This window comes from Clupea harengus, chromosome 4 (assembly GCF_900700415.2).
Source record: "Clupea harengus chromosome 4, Ch_v2.0.2, whole genome shotgun sequence".
In the NCBI taxonomy this organism is placed as follows: Eukaryota; Metazoa; Chordata; class Actinopteri; order Clupeiformes; family Clupeidae; genus Clupea; species Clupea harengus.
The window spans coordinates 12,812,907-12,833,911 of record NC_045155.1 but is presented as its reverse complement, the minus strand read 5'-3'; the positions used below and the strand labels follow the sequence as shown (position 1 = coordinate 12,833,911).

The 21,005-nt window shown below is 43.9% G+C and overlaps 1 protein-coding gene across 1 annotated transcript in view; it reads right to left on the bottom strand.

Moving 5' to 3' along the window:
- bsna (bassoon presynaptic cytomatrix protein a) overlaps positions 1-21,005 on the bottom strand; it is a 103,010-nt gene that overhangs the window by 25,406 nt on the left and 56,599 nt on the right. The window contains exon 6 of the mRNA XM_031566275.2: positions 287-766. Coding sequence (XP_031422135.2) covers positions 287-766 — 480 coding nt within the window. The remainder of the gene's footprint in view (positions 1-286; positions 767-21,005) is intronic.

Sequence of the window (21,005 nt, the reverse complement as noted above, 5' to 3'; positions counted from 1 at the left end):
TTAGATTTTAAGTGTAAGTGTGTTAATATCCAGTGGGTGAACTCGTGAGTTTTAGTTTAGTTAAGATACATTAGATAAATTCTTTTCTAAAATCTTTATAAAAAATGCGAAACCCTGAAGTTTTGGCTTAATCAATACATTTGTATATTTGTATATATAGAAACATTTATCAATAGACATATGCCACCCACATTGAAGATATATACGTCCTCATCTATAATAATATTTTCTTTGGCCGTCAATCCTTTTTCAGGCAAGAAGCAATTGTGATCTAATAATGTCTTACCTCATAATATCTTGACTTTTGAAATTCCCTCTTCTCATCTTTAGCTGGAGTAATAGTTGGGGTAGGCTTAGTGTCCTTGGTCTCCAGCTCCTTCTCTGTTTTGGAGGTGGTTTTATCCTTCTCCAAATTCTTTTGCTGTTTTTGTGTTTCGCTCGGGGTAGTGGTTTGGCCAGGAGTGGGCTGAAAAGGGGCTTTTCCATCCCCTGGTGCCTTAGCAGCCGTTGGAGCGAAGGGACCGCTCCCCTGAGCCAAGGGAGCTTTCTGCTGTGATTGCATTGCCTTCTGCCCCTCCTGCTGCTGATTGGACACTTTCTGAGAGGGTGGCTGCTGAGCTTGCTGCTGACTGGCCGGCGCTTGATGTCGAGGCGATCCCATTGGTTGGTGCTTGGGAGACGGCTGGGGAACAGGAAGAGGCATGTCTCCGAGCCCACCCGACATTAGCCTCTGGGTTTGACAATTCAGGCAGAGCCATTCTTTTTTCTGCAAAAGAAAACCAGAAGAGGCTTGTAAGGCAATGGTTAACTTAATAAATAGCCTGGCAGAAAAAATCTACATCATATGCTAACTGAATTTCATTAGAGGCTATACGCTTGGCATGTTGTGATGTCTGCATTATGATCTGCTTTGTTATAATTGCTGTAATACAGTATATTTGCTACTTTCACTTGTATGTAATGTAATATAGGATGTCAAATCTGAGGTCGAGTTACTGAGTCTGAGTTACTTGTCTCATTATATTTTGGAAGTCAAAACAGCAAGTCCATATGTCCACAAGATTTTCAAATGGAGCAAAATCTCAATCCCAAGTGAATGAAACATAACCCCCTTGGAGTGTAAGATGTGACAGAGAGAAACATTGATTGGGTTGGGGAGGGGGGGAAAGAGGTGTACAGAAAGAGTGGTCGAGGCAGAGGGGTGAGATGAGCAGCAGAAGGAGTGACAGGACGGATTCCCAGAGATAAGGTTTTGGGTTTTCACAGCCAAGGGAAAGCCTCTCTCGGCTGAAGAGCCAGCAGCCCGGGAATTACACAGCATACATCTGGGGCATCTGCATGTACAGGACCTGCACTTCCGTGCCACCCACACGCCATAAGCTTCTTACACCCATAAGGCCTAATGTTGTCCAACAGCCACCTTTCATAACCATTTAACCTCACCATCCACGGGACACTTCCGATAACTGACACTGTGTCCATCCCACCTTCCAGAAATACCTCATACACACGAGAGCAATGGACTGCAGAGTATGTGACTGCTCAGCAAATTGGCTCTAAGTACAGTTTGCAATCCAATTCCATGATGGAGCTTAATGTCGCTACAGCTAATGTCAGGAGTATGACTAAGAATGACTCAAACGTCCATTGGTCAGGGAGTGACCCTTTTTACTATGTGCCAATATACATTAGTGCAAAATGGAAATTATGTGAAATAAGAAAAAAGCAGAATATTAAAAAGGGGAGAGAGAGAGTGTGTGTGAGAGAGAGAGAGACTAAATGTGCAGTACTGTAATGTAAAGCTAGCCATTAAGATCACGTGCCATTTCTGTGCTAATGTTCCATTCTCTGAGCCTCAGATACACCAGGTGGCAGGCAACAGTGAGGGAATAAAGACCCTGTCATAAAAAGCAAAGGCTCCAAATAAATAATTTATCACACCCTCACCCTCTCTCTCTCTCTCTCTCAACGTGAGGTCAGACTACTAAGCCAGAGATGGAAAGAAGTAAAACATGTTAAAAGCCAGTGTAAGGCATGGGTGACCCTTCCATTTTGTACATTTATATGTAAAATAAAAATAGAAATGGGATCTTTGCAGGACAACTGCAAAGTTATATAATTAATTTATAATGTATTTTTGAAAATGGCATATGTTTTACTTAGACAAAGAAGCCATGAAAAGTTAAAGCTAAAAAGATAAAGTTCAACTGGCAAACATGGAAATGTTAAAAGACAACTAGAGAATGAGATTGGCTGGAGGTTTTTAAGTTCTGTGCAGAAAAACAATTGGACTGCATATATGCTGAAGGTTTACAATTACATTTTGCATTGTTTTGACCCAAACCATGCCTGGTGACATCACATGAAAATGTTTCCAGTCATGGAGATTGAGTCAGAGGAATTAACAGCCCTGATCAGATAATCGTTTCAATTAATGGAAAAAAGTTTTTCCGGCTGTTTCTGGCTCTTAGTAGGGAGAGAACAGTCAAACTTGTGACACAAGCAGATAAAAGCCTTTCTGTGTCTAAAGTGCTTTGCCGGGATAATCATCAATGCTCTATCACAATCTTGAAATTAGATTTGATTTTCAAACACGACGGCCACGCTCATGACTGAACTGCTAATACACGAACACTAAAAAGGCCAGCCCCACACACACTTTGCATCAGACACTATATTTGCAATTAGTATTAGCTTTTTAAATAAGCGTGACTTTCACTCCTTTAGTGAACACATGACCACACCATAAACATGATAGGACATGATATGTGAAGTGACAGGGCATAGGTTTGAGCACTTCACTGGACCTGTGTTGCAAAAACATGTCAGGCCTGACTAATTTTAAGCGACCTCATGAGGGAAACTCAGACTGCTTTGGTATGTTTAGTGTCCATAGAAAATCCATTTGATTCCTCAAGACTTGTTGTGCAATAATATATGTTACAGCACAGTTGGGGGTAAAACTGAACAAGGATTGGCTATGCCTTCACTGCATGACAATGAAACACCAGCTGTCCGACGGCCACCACCTCGCCAGCCTATTACAATAATCTGGGCTGAGAGCGCTATGGTTTCTCCTGGGGAAAATGAGAGCTGTTTGGAGAAAAGCAGAGCAGCTATCCTCAGTGATGATGGCTTGATGCCCCTTTGCAATTTAATAGGTTTTGCATGAGATGCTTTGAGCAGTCTTGTCTTCCTGCAGATTGACTAGCAGGTGCATTGGAATGCAGAAGAGCGCAGTTTGAAGTCATTCCGGACCATGTTTGTGGTGCATCTAGTTAATTCCTATGGCACCATTATGGTTCCATCATTTTAAGACTCTATACCAGGTTTTAACTATAATATTTGCAGTCATAGCACTTCTGGACAACTGTTGTCTGGTAACGACAGATGCAGAGCCTCAGCCTATGTTCCAGCAAGAAACTCATCTAACTGCTGACAGCAAGGGTAAACCGATCATATTCTGCAGTCATAACAGACATTAGAAACTGAAGAAACCTTTAAGATCCTGCAAATATAATGACTGACCAAGAGTCAAAAGTAGCTAGGGTCATTGGACAGATATTTACCATTTCCTGCTGATATGTAATAATAATGTAATGGATAAATGCATTTTCTGTTTTTATTTGTTCAGTATTTAAAATTTGGTGATGATATGTGATATGTAACCTGTGTGTAATGTTCACACCAAGTTACAGATAAGTCATCTGAGCCCTAGTGGAGAAAAAGGGAAGTAGTGAGTGAGCTCTACCTCCAGTGGATTGAGCATCTTTTTTCCGGTATCACGTGTCCCCTTTAGCTTTAGCCTTTAAGTTCTAGAACACTGTTTACTAAGAGATGCCTTGATATGTTTAAGTACAGATATCAGATCAGCTAGCAATACGGTAGAACCGTAGATTAAGCATATATTACCAGACACCTGCATTTAATTGAAAAAGCTTCTTTTCACTTTGTGCGTCAAATAAATCTATTATCATTAGTTCTGTCAACACTACTTTTTGATAGGCACCCTCATCAATATTATTCCAGCAGCTTTGCACATAGCTATTTACACGCAACACAAATTAATTACGCCTCAGGGTCAACCCTGATTTTAGCTCTTTACACCAGCTTAGTACTCTAATTGGACTGTGACTGGTAAATTGAATGAAAAATGCAGAGGCATTCTGCTCGACACTGGGGTTGCAAAATCACCACTAAAAGTATAGGGGTTGAGTGGCCCCACTTTTTATACATCCCAATATGTGACTAATAAATAAATAAATAAAATACTGAATACATTAAATAACTAAACTTAATAAATAACTGAACACTGTTTACAGGAGCAGCCCCAGGAGTGTCAATAATTCTTCCTCTCTCCAGAAGTATGATGAGGCTTTTTACCACAGGGTTGGGTGGCCATTTTAACTAACATTCCCAAATGTTTTTTTTTTGTCATTAGTCTATTGAGCAATGGATTTAGAGGCGCAGTACTATCAATAGCAAACAATTGCAAACAGGTGCCACAGACTAGCAGACACAGATTGCTATGGAGGGCGAGAGAGAGAGAGAGAGAGAGAGAGAAATTATTGTTTGTTTTTATTTATTTATGTTAATTGTGATTGTACATTTTATGTAAACATGCTTTGGCAACGTTGTATTGTATGCAGTCATGCCAATAAAGCCTTTTTTTAATTGAATTTAATTCAGAGAGAGAGAGAGAGGCAGGCATAGGGAGAGAGAGAGAGAGAGAGAGAGAGAGAGAGAGAGAGAGAGAGAGGCAGGCATAGAGAGGTGTGAAACTGTAAATGATAGATTTCCAGGCCACTGATGAGCACAGCCACCACTCCCACTGGAACTGACTAATTTTGTCTCTCACTTGTAAGTCAACACCTCCACTCTTTCAATCTCTCTCTCTCTCTCTCACACACACACACACACACACACACACACACACACACACACACACACACACACACTCACACTCACAGACAGAGAGACATTTTCTACACCATAGTAAAGGATGCTGTAGGAACTGAAACACTCCACTGCCATTTATACATAGTAGAGTGAATGTAAGCCATTCAACCAGTATATATAATCAACCCATTCCCCAGTCACACTCACACACACACACACACACACACACAGACTCTCTCTATCTCTCTCTCTCTCTCACACACACACACACACACACACACACACACACACACACACACAGAAGCACCGTTCTGCTCTGTCAAACACTTCCTCATCATTCCTCCTCCAACAGCTCAAAATAGAAAGAGAGCGAGAGAGAGAGAAAGATAGAGAGAGAGAGAGAGAGAGAGAGAGAGAGAGAGCGAAGGGGGTAGGGGAACTACTGCTGACCTAAGGAAAAAGGATGAGGAAGAGGGGGGATGTGTGATGGAATGAGTGATGGGGGGAGTACGACAGAAAAGACGGAAAACAAAGAGAGGAAACTAAACACAGGCTAGTCTGTGTTAAAATATGATTAGGAAACAATTGGAATTAAATGCAGAGGAAGCATCCTGTTACCATCTCTCTCTCTCTCTCTCTCTCTCTCTCTCTCTCGCCCCCATCTTCTTTATTTTCTTTGAATGACTGTGTGCAATGGAGACACTGTCTCTTTAAATCTGGTTAGCAATACTCTTCATGGCGCCATACCATACCATACCATATGCCTCTTCCATGAGCCAGTTGTTGCGTACCTCATAATGGAGCTGTGTGCAAATTCACATCCCCACACACACACACACACACACACACACACACACACCACTAAAGTGTGTTTGAGTGAGTGGAGGGCTTGGGCTTGAGTGTTCATGATATGAGCTGTTGGTTTTGAAATGACAAGCAAAGACTCTTGTGTCACTTTCACAAACAGCTGAGGGAATTACAACACAGCTGTTCTAAAGGGCAAAGAGTCGAATAATGTTGAGACAATACACACAGACACATAGACACACACAGACACACAGACACACAAGTATACATACACATAGGGGCAGAGAGGGAGACAGAGAGTTCAATAACAGGGAGTTAGAGAACACACACAAGCTCAGAGAGAGTCTATTAACAGTCACACACACACAAACACACACACACACACCTTACGTATTCCACTTTCATTTTCTAAGGTACCACCCTCTCTTCATCTTAGTCCTCTCCCTCTCCATCTCCTTCTCCGCAACCCCCCTCTGTCTCGAGGTTAAAGAGTGTCACTAATACTGCACAAACAGAGGATCTGAGCTCTCACTCCCTCTGTGATTCTCTCTCTCTCTCTCTCTCTCTCTCTCTCACACACACTCTATCTCTATCTCTATCTATCTGTCTCTAAACGTGTGTGTGTGTGGGGGGAGGGGGTGTAGCTATCTATGGCAATAAAATAAACCCTTCTGGCGTTACCAAGCTTTGCTGCTGGATCAGAGAGAGAACCACTGGAGCCAGGGGACGTACAGATGTGTAGGCACTGACAACATCTTTACCCTGACCTACAGCACAAAGTCATCAACACAATCAGATCACGTCCAGAGACCATGTTACTTACTGAAAAGCAAAATGTCATCTGATTGAGCACATATACAAAATATAGAGCTGTCTGTATACTTTTAGTATATGTGACCTAAGGCACTGCTATTCATTCCTTTGCAGAAAACGTGTTATCTATTTGAAAGATAACAGGATTAAATGAATGGCATAGCTACAATTCCATAATTGTCACTGAAGATAAAATGAAGGGCTCTTCCCATGTAAGACATGTACAACATGCAGTCCTTCTGCTCTCTGCTCTCCACTGTGCTGACAAGCAGGAGGGAACAAACTGAACACTGCAGCCACTGACAAGTTACAGTGAGGCATCACTTTTTAATTTGCTCAGTATGCAGAATGCAAAATCCACGCCCTAAGCATTTTCATGAGGAAAGTTCCTTCTCCCTCTCTTCCTCCAGAAAATAAATATATAGAGTTATCAAAAGGAGAAGACAGGTCTCTTTGAAGTCAGAAGCTCTGAGGGCCGAGGGGTTTGGAGAACATGCCGGAAATTCATTAAGAGTATGCTGCAGTGGGTTTGCAGCAGCACTATGATGTGGAGAGTTGAAAGTGTGGTAGAGTGGCTCTCGCACACTCAAATTACCAGCCCTCACACGGGACATAGTCTGTTAGCACGACTGATGATCGGGCTAAAACCAGGCATCTCACTAACTTCTGACAAAAAACATAAGAACTTTTGCTGGGTTGAGGCGTTTTGACAGATGAACACTTCTTGAGAGAGATTAAGAAATGAGCCTCAGTCTACTCCACAGGAACAGCTGAAAGAGTTAGAACAGTGAATTGAGCGAAAAATAAATAGTCAGGGACTGATTTGAGACTGATGTTTGAATGTTAATCTGGGTGTTTTTTCCCCCAATGAACAAAATGTAAACTGAAGGATTCAGATTTTATATATACTGTATATACTAGCGAACAGGATCGGGATGTTTACACTTACAAATGACATTCAAATTCTGTCTCTCTCTCTCGCAAACTTTTTTTCTCTCTCTCACACACACACACACACACACAAAGAAAGTAATCCAATGCACCCTTAGGTTTCATGGACAAGGTGAGTCATTAGTCCTCACTGCTTAATCCCCTGGTGTCATGTTTATGAAACCGCAAACCCTTGCCTACAAGTCCCATGATTCTTTGTAGTGCGTGCAGTGACATTTTCCTGCTGCGCTGCATTGTGATTGGCTACAGAGTGGCTGTGAAATCATCATGGCTGTCCCTTCCCCTCTCCATCAAAGGGTGGGTGGGGGGGGGACTGGGGATGGGGTGGGGGTTTGAGTTCGACTCAGCACATCTGCACCGAGCCAAAGCACTCAGCCAGGACACCACCATTCAATTATTCATCGCATTTATTCACTGCCTTTCAACACACCTCCACAACCACAGAGAGAGAGAGAGAGAGGGAGAGAGAGCAAGAAAGAGATAGAGTAGGGGAGAGAGGAGGATGAGAGAGAAAGAACTGAAAGACCAAGATTGAGTGGGGTAAAGAGAGAGAGAGAGAGAGAGACACAGAGACAGAGACACATAGCGAGTAATAGAGAGAGAATGAAAGCGTGCAAGAGAGAAGGGGTAGAGAGAGCAAGGATGAGAGTGAAAGCGAAAGCAAGACTTGAGGCGGGAGGAGAGCGAGAGAGGGGGAGAGAGAGAGGGAGAGAGAGGGAGGCAATTTGCAGCATATGGTGGGGGCGTCCGTGTGTTTTATGGATTCACTCTTTGATTGCTGCAGTGTTTTACGGCTGTGAGTGTTTTCCCCTTCTGTGCGTGGGAGTTTAAAGACACAGACAGGAGCTAGAGGGAGACGGCTGAGGAGGGCGAACCACTTTAATATATGAAGATGGAGGATCAGACCCGGCAATACACAGCCATTCACCACGCCCAATGCAGACAAGAGGAGAGTGGTCTCCCATCAGCACAGAACAGAAGCACACACACACACACACATACACACACACACACACACACACACACACACACACACACACACACACACACACACACACACACACACACACACACACACACACACACACACACACACACACACACACACACACACACACACACACACACACACTCATATTCCCTATCTCTCCCCAGCTCCATAAAAGCAGCACAGCATGAAATGGGGCATCCGCATAAACAATCTGCAACACTACAAGATTAGCACTTGAACACCCACACGAGTATACATTCCAAATCCTGTATCCTGTTGTTTATATTTAGTAATGGACTCAAGTCTACACTTGAGACTTTGAACTTACCAGTAGGTCATTAGGGTTAGTGGCTATAAAAAACAACTGCCATTTGCATGGGGAGCTGAAACCCAGCCCAAGCATGATGCCATCTGATTGAGCTCATACGCAAAATATAGAGCTGTCTGTATACTTTTAGTGTATGTGGCCTAAGGCACTGCTATTCATTCCCTTGCAAAAAAAGGTGTTATCTATTGGAAAGATAACAGGATTAAATGAATGGCATAGCTACAATTCCATAATTGTCACTGAAGATAAAATTAAGGGCTCTTCCCATGTAAGACATGTACAACATGCAGTCCTTCTGCTCTCTGCTCTCCACTGTGCTGACAAGTAGGAGGGAACAAACTGAACACTGCAGCCACTGACATATGTGAGGCATACAGTGACTCAGCCACTGACATACAGTGAGGCATCACTTTTTAATTTGCTCAGTATGCAGAATGCAAAACCCACATCCTAAGCATTTTCATGAGGAAAGTTCCTCTCCCTCTCTTCCTCCAGAAAGTAAATATATAGAGTAATCTGTCTGACCTCTGCACTTGGGGATTTTGGTTATGCAAGTATGCTCTAAACAGACAGCTCTTCATACACAGACCCGAGGAGCAGCTGAGATCCATGCAGTGACAAGGCTTTTGATAGACATTATGCGTCACTCAATGGCACTGGCTGGGCTGCAATGGTCATGAGCATAAACACATCCACACACACAGACACACACACACACACACACACACACACACATATATATATATATATATATATATATATATATATAAACCCAAGAAGCATCGCACAGGGTTCATCACAACCCTACCAGTCACCCAGAGGGCATGTGGCTGGATTAGGGGGAGAGGATATCAATGTCATCCCTGCAGCAAGAGGGAGAGAGGGAGGGCTTTGCTTCTGAAGGCTGATATTAGTTCTTATCACCCCCTCCCCACCCCATATCTAGTAAATAAACCTGCTTATGCCTGTAAGACATATTTATACAAATGTGAGGGTGTGGATGCCAAAGCTATGGATTTGAGCATGGAAGTCAAACTTCAGTCACACTTGTAATTGACCTTGAGACTTGAGTTGAGACTTCTTAGTCTTAGAGAAGTCTTAAGTCTTTTAAACTGTCATGCACACATCCACAAAGGGCAAAATGTGTTTCATGGTTTCATTTCATTTCGTTATCACAACCCCATCATCCTTCACACAGACAGAATCAGAGTGTGACCCTGAATGTCTAACATGTACAATTACAATAACAGACATGCGTTTTGGTGTCTTTATCTAACTTCTTCCTGGAGGAGCAAACAGAAGTAAATTTGGATAAAGATACATAAGTTCCACAGCCTCATTTTTCATTAGTCTTTTGAATTAAAATCCAGATTATAGTTCTATATAGCACTCATTTAATTCTGAGTAGACTGCTGAGACTAATTCAGCTGTTAGTACATATTGTAATTCTTATTCTTATTAGCAATACAATTCAAGCATTAGTCATTTTTATGGTGAGTGATTATTAAAGCATACTACTCTGGTGTATGAATACGGAATTAATCCAGAAGCACTTCATCAGAAGACTGAGTGCTTTAAGCTAGTTATATGTGTTACAGAGTCAGTGTTAATAGAGCATTGCAATGTGTGACTTAGGCACAACAATAACAATGCTCTCTATTTCACTGCAGAAAAGATAGTCAGTAGGATGAAGCGTTTGCAGACAACACATTCAATATTGTATCCGTTCTTTGACCTCTTCTTTTTTTAACCCACCCACCATTTTTCTTACCTGCCTATCTGATATTTCTTTAGACAAATATCTTATTGTTGCCCAATGACATTTAGCTGTCATGATCAACGCTAATTTTAAGTATTAAGTGGGTAGCTTATTATAATGGAACATTGAAAGTGATTGATTTAAAGGCTTGCTATTGCTTTGCTAGATGTTCTTATTGGATAAACAGCTAGCAAGTTCAAGGACGACACTAAAGTTGCTCGCAAAGTGTCGTATCATATGCAGGTACACACTGGAGTAATTCTACACCATACATTGATTTTATGTCACATAAACAATTTGCTGTGTGGACCAACCAAGCTAATTTGGCACTAGCTTGGCCACTAATGTCACAATCAAATTTGATATTGTTGCCGTGTAAGTGATTTCAACTGGTTACTTGCCAGGACCTAAAGGTCATGTCAGGTCAAAATTCCATATGAATTCATTTTGGATTCCAACAACACAATTCCTGGAGATAGGAAGGACTGAGAATGTTAAATGTGGAAATGAAAGAAAAAAAAGGAAGGAGAAAAAAAGCAACAATTACAATTAGTAAACAAGGAGTAGTAGAGAAAAAAGAAAGGAAGAAAAAAACAGGAAGAAAGAAAGACTGATAGGAGCAGGATGAGAAGAAAGTGGAGGTGGGGGCTACAGAGAGAGTGTGTGTGGAGACAGAAATAAGCTGCAGACAGAAATAGTTCAAGTTGGGCAGATCCTCAATCCTCCCTCAGCAATCTGTGGACAGCCAGAGCCTCCTCTTCCACCGCACTGTCACTTATCTTCCAGCACCTCTTTCACTGGGAAATTAAGCTCTTCTGTGCATCCGACACAAATGCACACACACACACACACACACACACACACACACACACACACACACACACACACACACACACACACACACACACTCACACTCACACACACACAATCACACTCACATACAAATATCAAATATGCATTCTCACTCTCTTCTTTGCATAGATGTGTAAACACACACACACATATTCTGTATCCACTCTTAAACATATGCAAATGCAGTCACACACCTGCACATAATCACATACATACACAAAGAGGGAGAGTGAGAGAGGCACAGAAAGCATATCTGCAAAGTCAAACCCAAAACCGGGTGCGAGGATAGCTCTTCTTTGGTAAATTAACCTCTCAACGAGGTTGTTACATAGATCTGAGACACTGGCACGATCATGGAACTGCCTTTTCATTATAATCATGTAATGTACCATTATGGAGTGAGATAAAACTATTTGCTCTAAATGGCGTTAAACAGTGATGTGATTAACTATATGTTTTGACCATGCTTGTATGTGTGTGTCCGAGGAATGTTTGGGTATGTATATGTTCGCGAGCAAAAAGAGGAAACTAGACGGGCAGCAGTGGCTTCTCAAGCAGAGCAAGGAAAATGGATAAACTGGCATGGTGTTGAGATGAGGGAAGATCAGCTGGAGAGAACTTTGGGCTATGGACGCCAACCGCATTAAATTAATTGTTTGAGCCACTTATGATGTCCTCTCAACTCCACCGAACTTCAGTCAGTGGGTGGGTGAAGACAGAAGCTGCAAGTTGTGTTTGGATGTTGGCTCAAAACATATTTTGTCTGGATGTAAAACCAGCCTGACCCAGGGTCGCTACACGTGGATATATAATCCTGTTTTAAAATAATTTGTGTGTCTGAGAATAAACAAGTTGAGGTGGGACAATAGGACAGGGACAGTAGGAATTACTTTGTGTGAGAGGGGTAGAAAAATGGACTACCGGAAAAAAGTACAAAAAAGGACTGGCAAGCGCGGGATTGGAGATTGCTGACTGATGTCGGTAGACAACTTCAAGTTCCACAGTGTATTAAAAACCCCAGTGAGATGCTCACAAAGGCAGCTTTGTCGTTGTACCCTGTTGCCCAGGCTCTATGGTTGGGCAGTCATGTTGTTGTGATTAGCTGTTGTGGGCTAAAGGAGAGCCTTTACAGATCCCGGGAACAACATGCGGCACGTGCTGTGGCTGTCTCCAGCCAGTTGTGTGTTTGTTGTTGTATCCTGCTGTGCAGGATTTATGATTGGGCAGTTGTTATATTGGTTAGTTAGGTTGCTGGCTATGAGTACTTGCATGTGACAGTGAGAGTCCACAACCAATAGCACAAGGAATTTTACATCTTTGTGTATAGCTAACATGTAATGTAGGGAGGATGCTAATGTGGGCAGAAAGCCCAGGTGCTGAGGGGAGAGTAAAACATTAACCAGACACGTCATCTCTCCTTACTCACACACACCCACTCCCTTTTTGTTACGCATGCATGTACACACACACACACGCACACACACACACACACACACACACACACACACACACACACACACACACACACACAGACACACACACACACACACACACACACACACATAAAACACACACACACACACACACACACACACACACACATACACCCACATACACACAGAGTACCGCTGAAGTAAGCTCCTCTAGTCTGAGATGACACATCACATTTTTCACTCTGCAAAGTTACTGTAAGAATTGGGGACTAGTCAGATGATAAAGGCATAGAAAAAATACCTGATCATTAAAAAGACTGATCAGAAAGAGACTGATCATTAAAAAGACTGATCAGAAAGAGGAAGACCGAGATGAGTCATTACCACTGCAGTTTTACAGACGAGCCCTTCAGTGCACTACGGGCCATTTGGGAGCATCTATTTGGGTTTATAATTGGTACCGATTGAGGTCCGATTGATGTTTTAAACTGTACTGGGTTTAGGCCCCAGTTTGGGGTGAGCTCAGGGTTGGGTTCTAGGTCTGAGGTGGTACTGTATCTCAGTGGCACACATGGACAGCATTACAGCTGAGCTAATAGGATTACCACTGGCACAGGACATAAGACCTGACAGCAGAGAGAGAGAGAGAGATACAGAGAGAGAGAGAGAAAGAGAGAGAAGAGAGAGGAAATGATCAAAGAGCAGTACTGTAATTACATGGAGCACTTCCAGCATGCCCTCTGCTCTCTCTCTCTCTCTCTCTCTCTCTCTCTCTCTCTCTTTGCCTCTTTCCTGTAGCTCTCCATCACTCAGATGGAGTGGATGCTCCCTCGCTTGGGACCTGCTGGACAAGTGCCCTGAGACCTAATGATCTAATGTGTGACACTGAACTGTGAACCAACTCTGTGAACAAACAGGAGGAGATATAGAGAGAGAGGCAGAGCGAGATGGAGAGAGATAGAGACAATGAAAGATTGTGAAAAAACAAAATGCTGACAGAGCGCCAGCTCGTGAATGTGCGTGTGAGATAGAGAGTGAGAGAGAGAAAGAGAGAAAGAGAGAGGGGGAGAGAGAGAGAGAGCTCACAGCCACAAATCATCTGGCTACATTTATTAACATACGAGTTCAAGCTGTGCTTTTTGCTTTTTATTCCAACAGTAAAACTGTGTTCAGGCCCTGTGTGCTCCTGGAGGACATTCATCATGAGGTTTTGAAAGAGCATCATCCCCCTACCATGACAAGACTGGTTGACATTTGCAGTCAAAACACAAACACGGCAAGCAGAGAGGATCCTCGCAGCACTGACGAGAGAGGGAGAAACAAAACATGAGCGTGACGTAAACACCTGAGGGGAAGATAATATGGCGTGACTATGGGGGAGAGACAATGTTAAGCCATTAGAAAATGGAGGCTTATGTTCAGCACATTCGAAAGAGGAAACAAAGAGAAACGTATCTGTCTGTGTGCTGGCCTACAGTCCGCTCAGTAATGGCTGCCCATGTCCTTTGCTTGGCATCGGCTTGCTGGCTCAGTGCAACCATGCACGCACAATTATGCCGGTGACAGCCTAACGTGAACGGGAGAAAATAAGCCACCGTGAAACTCTCTCTCTCTCTCTTTTCCACTCTTTTTTTCTCTCTCTGTGAGAAACAAACGGTACCCAGGCACACCTATGCCTCAAACCTCCACAGGGAGAGCTGTCAGGATTCGGAAATAAAATAAAATCTATCACGTCGGCCCGTGAGTGTGATTCTCACGGCAACGCCGCAAACAAATCACGCAATGGATAGAAAGACACCTCCTGAGGGGACTGAAGCGATAACAAAGGAGATGTGGGCCATCAGAGGGAGATATCTCTAAGAGACGGACTGGGACAGACATTTTCAAGTGCCGGCTCTTGCCGAGTGGAGCCATGGCTGAAGGGGGGGCGTAGTCACGAGGAGGCGGGACCACATCAACCTTGACTGTCCCGTGTGTCACCTCTCAGGCCGTCGGCATGACGACTGTCACTCCCGACAACAAGAGCCACACTCAGTCTTCGAGCAATGTGGGTAGAATGCTGATTGTGGAGAGACTAGGGGAGCTGAGTCAGATGAAGTACACACACACACACACACACACACACACACACACACACACACACACACACACACACACACACACACACACACACCACACACACACACACACACACACACACACACACCACACACACACACACACACACACACACACACACACAAACACCCCAAACCCACTCAGGAAAACAGCATACCTTGGCTGTGTCAAAACGGACTAGCCTTGTCCCATAGCAAATATTGCAAAATATCACATCAATAGGACAGCTTTACCTTTGGAGAGCACTTGAGGAGTATACTACAAAGCACAACATGGAGATCCTTGAATGGCATGTTGGCATGTGATGACATCAGTGCAACAAAACTGTGTTATAATGGCATGATGATCATGCCATCCTGAAAAATAACCTGACATTTCCTGCAGTAATGGAAGTAGGAAACCCTGCTAAATAGGCTAAATTAGCTAACTTACCAAGCTATCTTTTTTGTTCTAGATAACTAACTTGCTGGAATTTAAAACACTAACTGAACTCTTTGCCAGCAGTTGTTTTCATGTGTTCAAAAAGAATTACAATGTTCTACAGTCACTACAAAAGATCTATGCTGTTTTAATATTGCGATAGTGGGACCAATCTCTAAAGGTTAAATGAATGATAGCTGAAGTGAGCTGATGACCAGCTGTGCCTGTGTGGGCCCAACAATGACTGCTGACTGCAGGCTTTTGTTTTTCTGAGCAGCAGCAGACAAACAGCAGTCTTCCTTTCCCACACATCCCTCCCTCCACCTCCGTAGTCCCTCTAGCTCACTGATGAAATGTGTGACATGTGTATGTGTGTGTGTGTGTGTGTGTGTGTGTGTGTGTGTGTGTGTGTGTGTGTGTGTGTGTGCGCACATGTTTGTGTTAGTGTGTGTGTGTATGTGTGTGTCGCTTTGACAGAGAGGCCTATCACACCCCATTACACTTCATCAGAGTGAGCTTTCAGCCTGCCAGCCAATCACAGCACCATGCTGTGTTTACACCTTTCCACAAGGATGGATAGAAGAAGACAGGAGGGAAGGGAAAGTGGATCGGTCTCTGGCATCCACTGCCAGCTGACAACAGGTATTCCTATCGCCTCCCCTCGGTATGCCATGTGTTGGACTGTGCACCTGGGTAAGCATGTGGACACCTGACTCACAATGCGACACTTTGTCTATGCCTCAATGTGTGGGATGAATGTTCAATCTATATCTACCATTCTGCCATTCATTTTGTACTGCTAGCTAGTGCCAGCTAGTCAGGGGGTATATTGCGTGATAAGTTAAGGTAGGCTACTTTTTTAAGTAACACACATGACCTTAAAAATATATATTTATTTACACCATCCACATATGATTTATACACATTTTGTTCCAGGTTTCATTTGCGGCCCTGAACAATGGGTTATGATGGGGTCCCCTACTGAGACCCTAGGGTCGATAGTGTGTAGGTGTGTGTGTGTGTGTGTATGTGTGTGTGTGTGTGTATGTGTATGTGAAAGAGAGAGAGAAAGAGAGTGTGTGATGGATAAAACAGGCATCAGAGGTTTGAGTGTGCATGTTTAGAGGGGAGGGGTTATCTAAAAGTGCTGACCCAGAACATATTGAGTTGAACATCTGTTCAGTGAGGTGGTTATGTAATGAATTACAACGGAGACACAGGCACGTGCGCATGCGCTCACGCAGACACACACATCAAACGGACACACACAAACACGCACACATCAAAAAGACACACACACACACACACACACACATCCACACACTGCTCTTCTTGAGTGTAATTCCCACAGACAGAGAGAGAGACTAAAACAATCAACTAATGCCTGGAGAGACAGTATTTCAAGTAAAGATGAACGACTTATTTAAACCTTAAGTGTGAGTCTGGGTGTGTGTGTGTGTGTGTGTGTGTGTGTGTGTGTGTGAGTGTGTGTGTGAGTGTGTGTGTGAAACTACGACACACACCAATAGATATCTTTCCAAGGATCCAGTCTGCCAATCAATAATTCTTCCATCAGCGCCTCCTCACTCCTCGTCATTTCATTTTCATTTTCACTTTCATTTCTGACCTGCCAAATATGTGAGTGAATCAATAAAGTCAAATATGTCAGAGAGATTAAAACTACTCCTGTTCTTATGATGGTTAACTGGGTACTCATGAGAAGCACATTGAGTTTTACAGGAAGGTTGAAAGCGCTCAGTATTCAGTGTCAAGAATCTGCAGCCGTCTGCTTGATTGGGAAATTGGATAATCAGTGCAGATCAATACAGATCAATTTGCACTGACGGGACACAGAGGATGCATACCCTGGAAGGCCTTAGATGCAAGAACACTAGTGTGCAAACACAATATTTACATGCTAACACACACACACACACACACACACACACACACACACACACACACACACACACACACACACACACACACACACACACACACACACACAGACGACATTCCCACAAACAAACACACTTCATAATTTATTTTGTAGCCTTTGCAGCTCGGGGTTAAATCCAAGCACTCAACCTTACAAATCCATACCACATCACACATCAATAAACACATGCATATAGCAGAAAAAGACAGAGTGAGAAAGAGAAGATGCACAAACACGTCTCCCATCCAATGTAGAAATGAAGGATCGATACATCCACCAGATTTTCCTGTATTGGGGAGTGTAATTACTTCTCTCTTGCTAGCCTCTTTAACATAGCATGTTTCTGTGTTTCTGTTCTGTTGACGAAAAGACCAGGGTCTGATTTGGGGAACATACAGACCAACCAATTGGCAGGGGATGGAACAGGTCTGGATGAAGGTGTGGAGGCAGCAAACAGTGGGAATATTCCCAGTTAAACAGTAGACCTTCTACTGCCTTCAACTGAGTCTCATTCACTGGGGGCCTCTTACCTGCTCCTGTAAAAATTACTTGTACGTGCTGAAAGGGAGAGAGACAGAGAGAACAGGAGAGAGAGAGAGAGAGAGGTAGAGAGAACGAGAAAGAGATCCACTTTCCACTCTTCCCTGCAGATTTATGGTTCTAATCTCCCCCACTCCCCAGGGAACACTGTGCACACACACACACATACACACATACATACACACACACACACACACACACACACACACTCCTATCAACAAACACACACTCTCTTGCTCCTACATACACAGGACTCTGTCCACCCGCATACACAATGGGATTTACATCATACCATTGCCTTGTGCTTCTTACATTCCATTGAGAACAAATTATATTATTGCTTCCCCTCCAACACACCACACAGTATCCATCTCTCTGTCTCTCTCTCTCTCTCTCTCTCTCTCTCTCTCTCTTTCTCCTCCTCTCACACCATCACACCATCCTCGTCTTGTCAATACAATGGCGAGCTGATGTGAAATTTGCATTCAGTCCAGCCAGGGTGCTCCCTATAATCTGACAACGGCACATAGGCGGGAACAGGGGGAGAGGAAATGCAATTAATAACACACCAACATGAAAAACAAGGCAGGGAGAGGAGGGTGCTGGTGTTTCAACCCAAATGGCAACGTAACCATCAGTTCCCCATATCAGCCTTCCACCGGCACTTATCAAACAGCCGGTGGAGAAGGAGCATAATAGAGTAACAGATATCCAGCACACGTCTCAGCGTGAAAAGCCCTCATTTGAGTCTTGACTGGTGAAAGGGGAAATTATAGCGTGTGGGAAGGAAGTGTCAGTGCGTGTAGTTATTAGTACACAATGGCCATTATTAGTCGCCACGCTTTCTCCCGCAACGCTGCTATGGAATCTCCAAAGGGGACCCCGCTCCCACTGTTTTACACACAAACACACACACACACACACTCACAGACACATGCTCGCACACACACTCGCACATACACACACGATGGCACACAAAGAACACACACTCCCATACAGATGCGTAGAACACACTTACACATATGCATATGCAACTTCACACAGACGCGCACGTGCACACACACACACGCACACTCACACACACATACACACACTCACATACATATGCTTGTCACACATAAATACATACACTTATCCACACACACTCTCTCTGACTAGAATGTTGTTCTCCCAGCAGCACTTAAACACCTCTTCTTTTAGCCGCACTTCCTCAGTGCTGGGGATAATATCTGCTCTTAAACACGCACGCACACACACACACACACACACACGCACGCACACACACACACACACACACGCGCACGCACGCACACGCACACGCATGCACGCACACACGCACGCACGCACGCACGCACGCACGCACGCACGCACGCACGCATGCACACGCACACACACACATACACACGCACACAAACACACACACACACACACACACACACACACACACATACACACACACACACACACACACACACACACACACACACACACACACATACATCTGCTCTTAAACACGCACGCATGCATTCTCTTAGGATGAGCCACCCAAAGACTGCTGCTGGAAATACAGCATGGTGATAAAGCACCGAAGCTGGAGTAACTCATTTTTACCGTATATCCTATTACATCCTAATACAGGATCCGATACACAGAATGACATTAATATAGACGCTACTGGAGTATTACTGTCATTTTTCTAACTTTAAGCATATTCCCCTCATGGAATAAACACCACAAATACCACAGTGAAATGAAGAACTGTATGAATAGCAGACTCAATAACAGGCATTTTGTCTCATTAATAGAGAGCCTGTGATATAAAATGTGAATGGCAGGATGCTCTGTTTACCACATTGACAGTGCATGGCTGAGAGGCCGACTGTGTGTGAGTGTGTTCTTGAGTGAATGGACTGGCTCTGTCTTTTTCTCTCTCTCTCTCTCTCTCACTCTCTCTCTCTGTCGCTCTCTCTGCCTCTGTCTCTCTCTCATTGGCGCCACACAGAAAAGGAACAGCAGGGAGCTGGGATGAGAGCCCCGCACTGGCAGCTGGATCCTTCTCTCTCTGTCTCACATAGCTTTCTCTCTCTTCCTGCCTCTCCCCTTCTCCCCCACCCCACCAGCCCTTACCCCTTTCTTTTCATCTACTCTATCTCTATCTCCATCTCTATCTCTACCTCCCCCTCTCACTCCTTCTCTCTTTCTGCTGCATTATCATTACCCCAGTCCCAGTGCACTACCCCCATTTTTTTCCAAGCTGCTCTTTGCTTCTCTCATTGCATCTGGGCATTTTCCTTTTTATAGTTCCTTTATAACAGCACTGCCTCCAGCCTCCTCCCCCAACTCCCTCTCTTTCCTCTCACACTCTCCGCTCTCTCTCTCTCTCTCTCTCTCTCACTCGCATTCTCCCTTCTCCTCCTCTCACTCTCTCCACTCTCTCGCTCTCTCTCTTTCTCTCTCTCTCTCACTCGCATTCTCCCCTCTCCTCTCACTCTCTCCTTCTCTCACTCTCTCCGCTCTCTCTCTCTCTCTCTCACTCACTCGCATTCTCCCTTCTCCTCCTCTCACTCTCTCCGCTCTCTCGCTCTCTCTCTCTCTTTCTCTCATACTCGCATTCTCCCCTCTCCTCCTCCTATCTCTCGCACACTCTCTCGGAGTCCTCCAATCTGTCTCATTCTGTGTTTATACTGAGGATGTTGGCTTTTTTCACACACATACACACACACACACACAAATGCTACAGAAGCAGCATGTTGCAGCTCAAGGCGATAGCACACATTGTTCCAGGCCGATGATTACACTGTACGTCCCGATTATTCATTCAGACGTGTCAGTGTGTGAGCCTCCTGATGGTCCAACAGGGAAGTGCACACACACACACACACACACACACACACACACACACACACACACACACACACACACACACACACACACACACACACACACAAACACACACACACACACACACACACACACACACACACAAACACAAAAACGCTCTCTCACACACACAAACACACGAACACGAACACGCGCACACACACACACACACACACACACACACACACACACACACACACACACACACACACACACACAAACATGCACGACACAAACATGTACACACACACACAGACTAAAACCAAATGAACGCA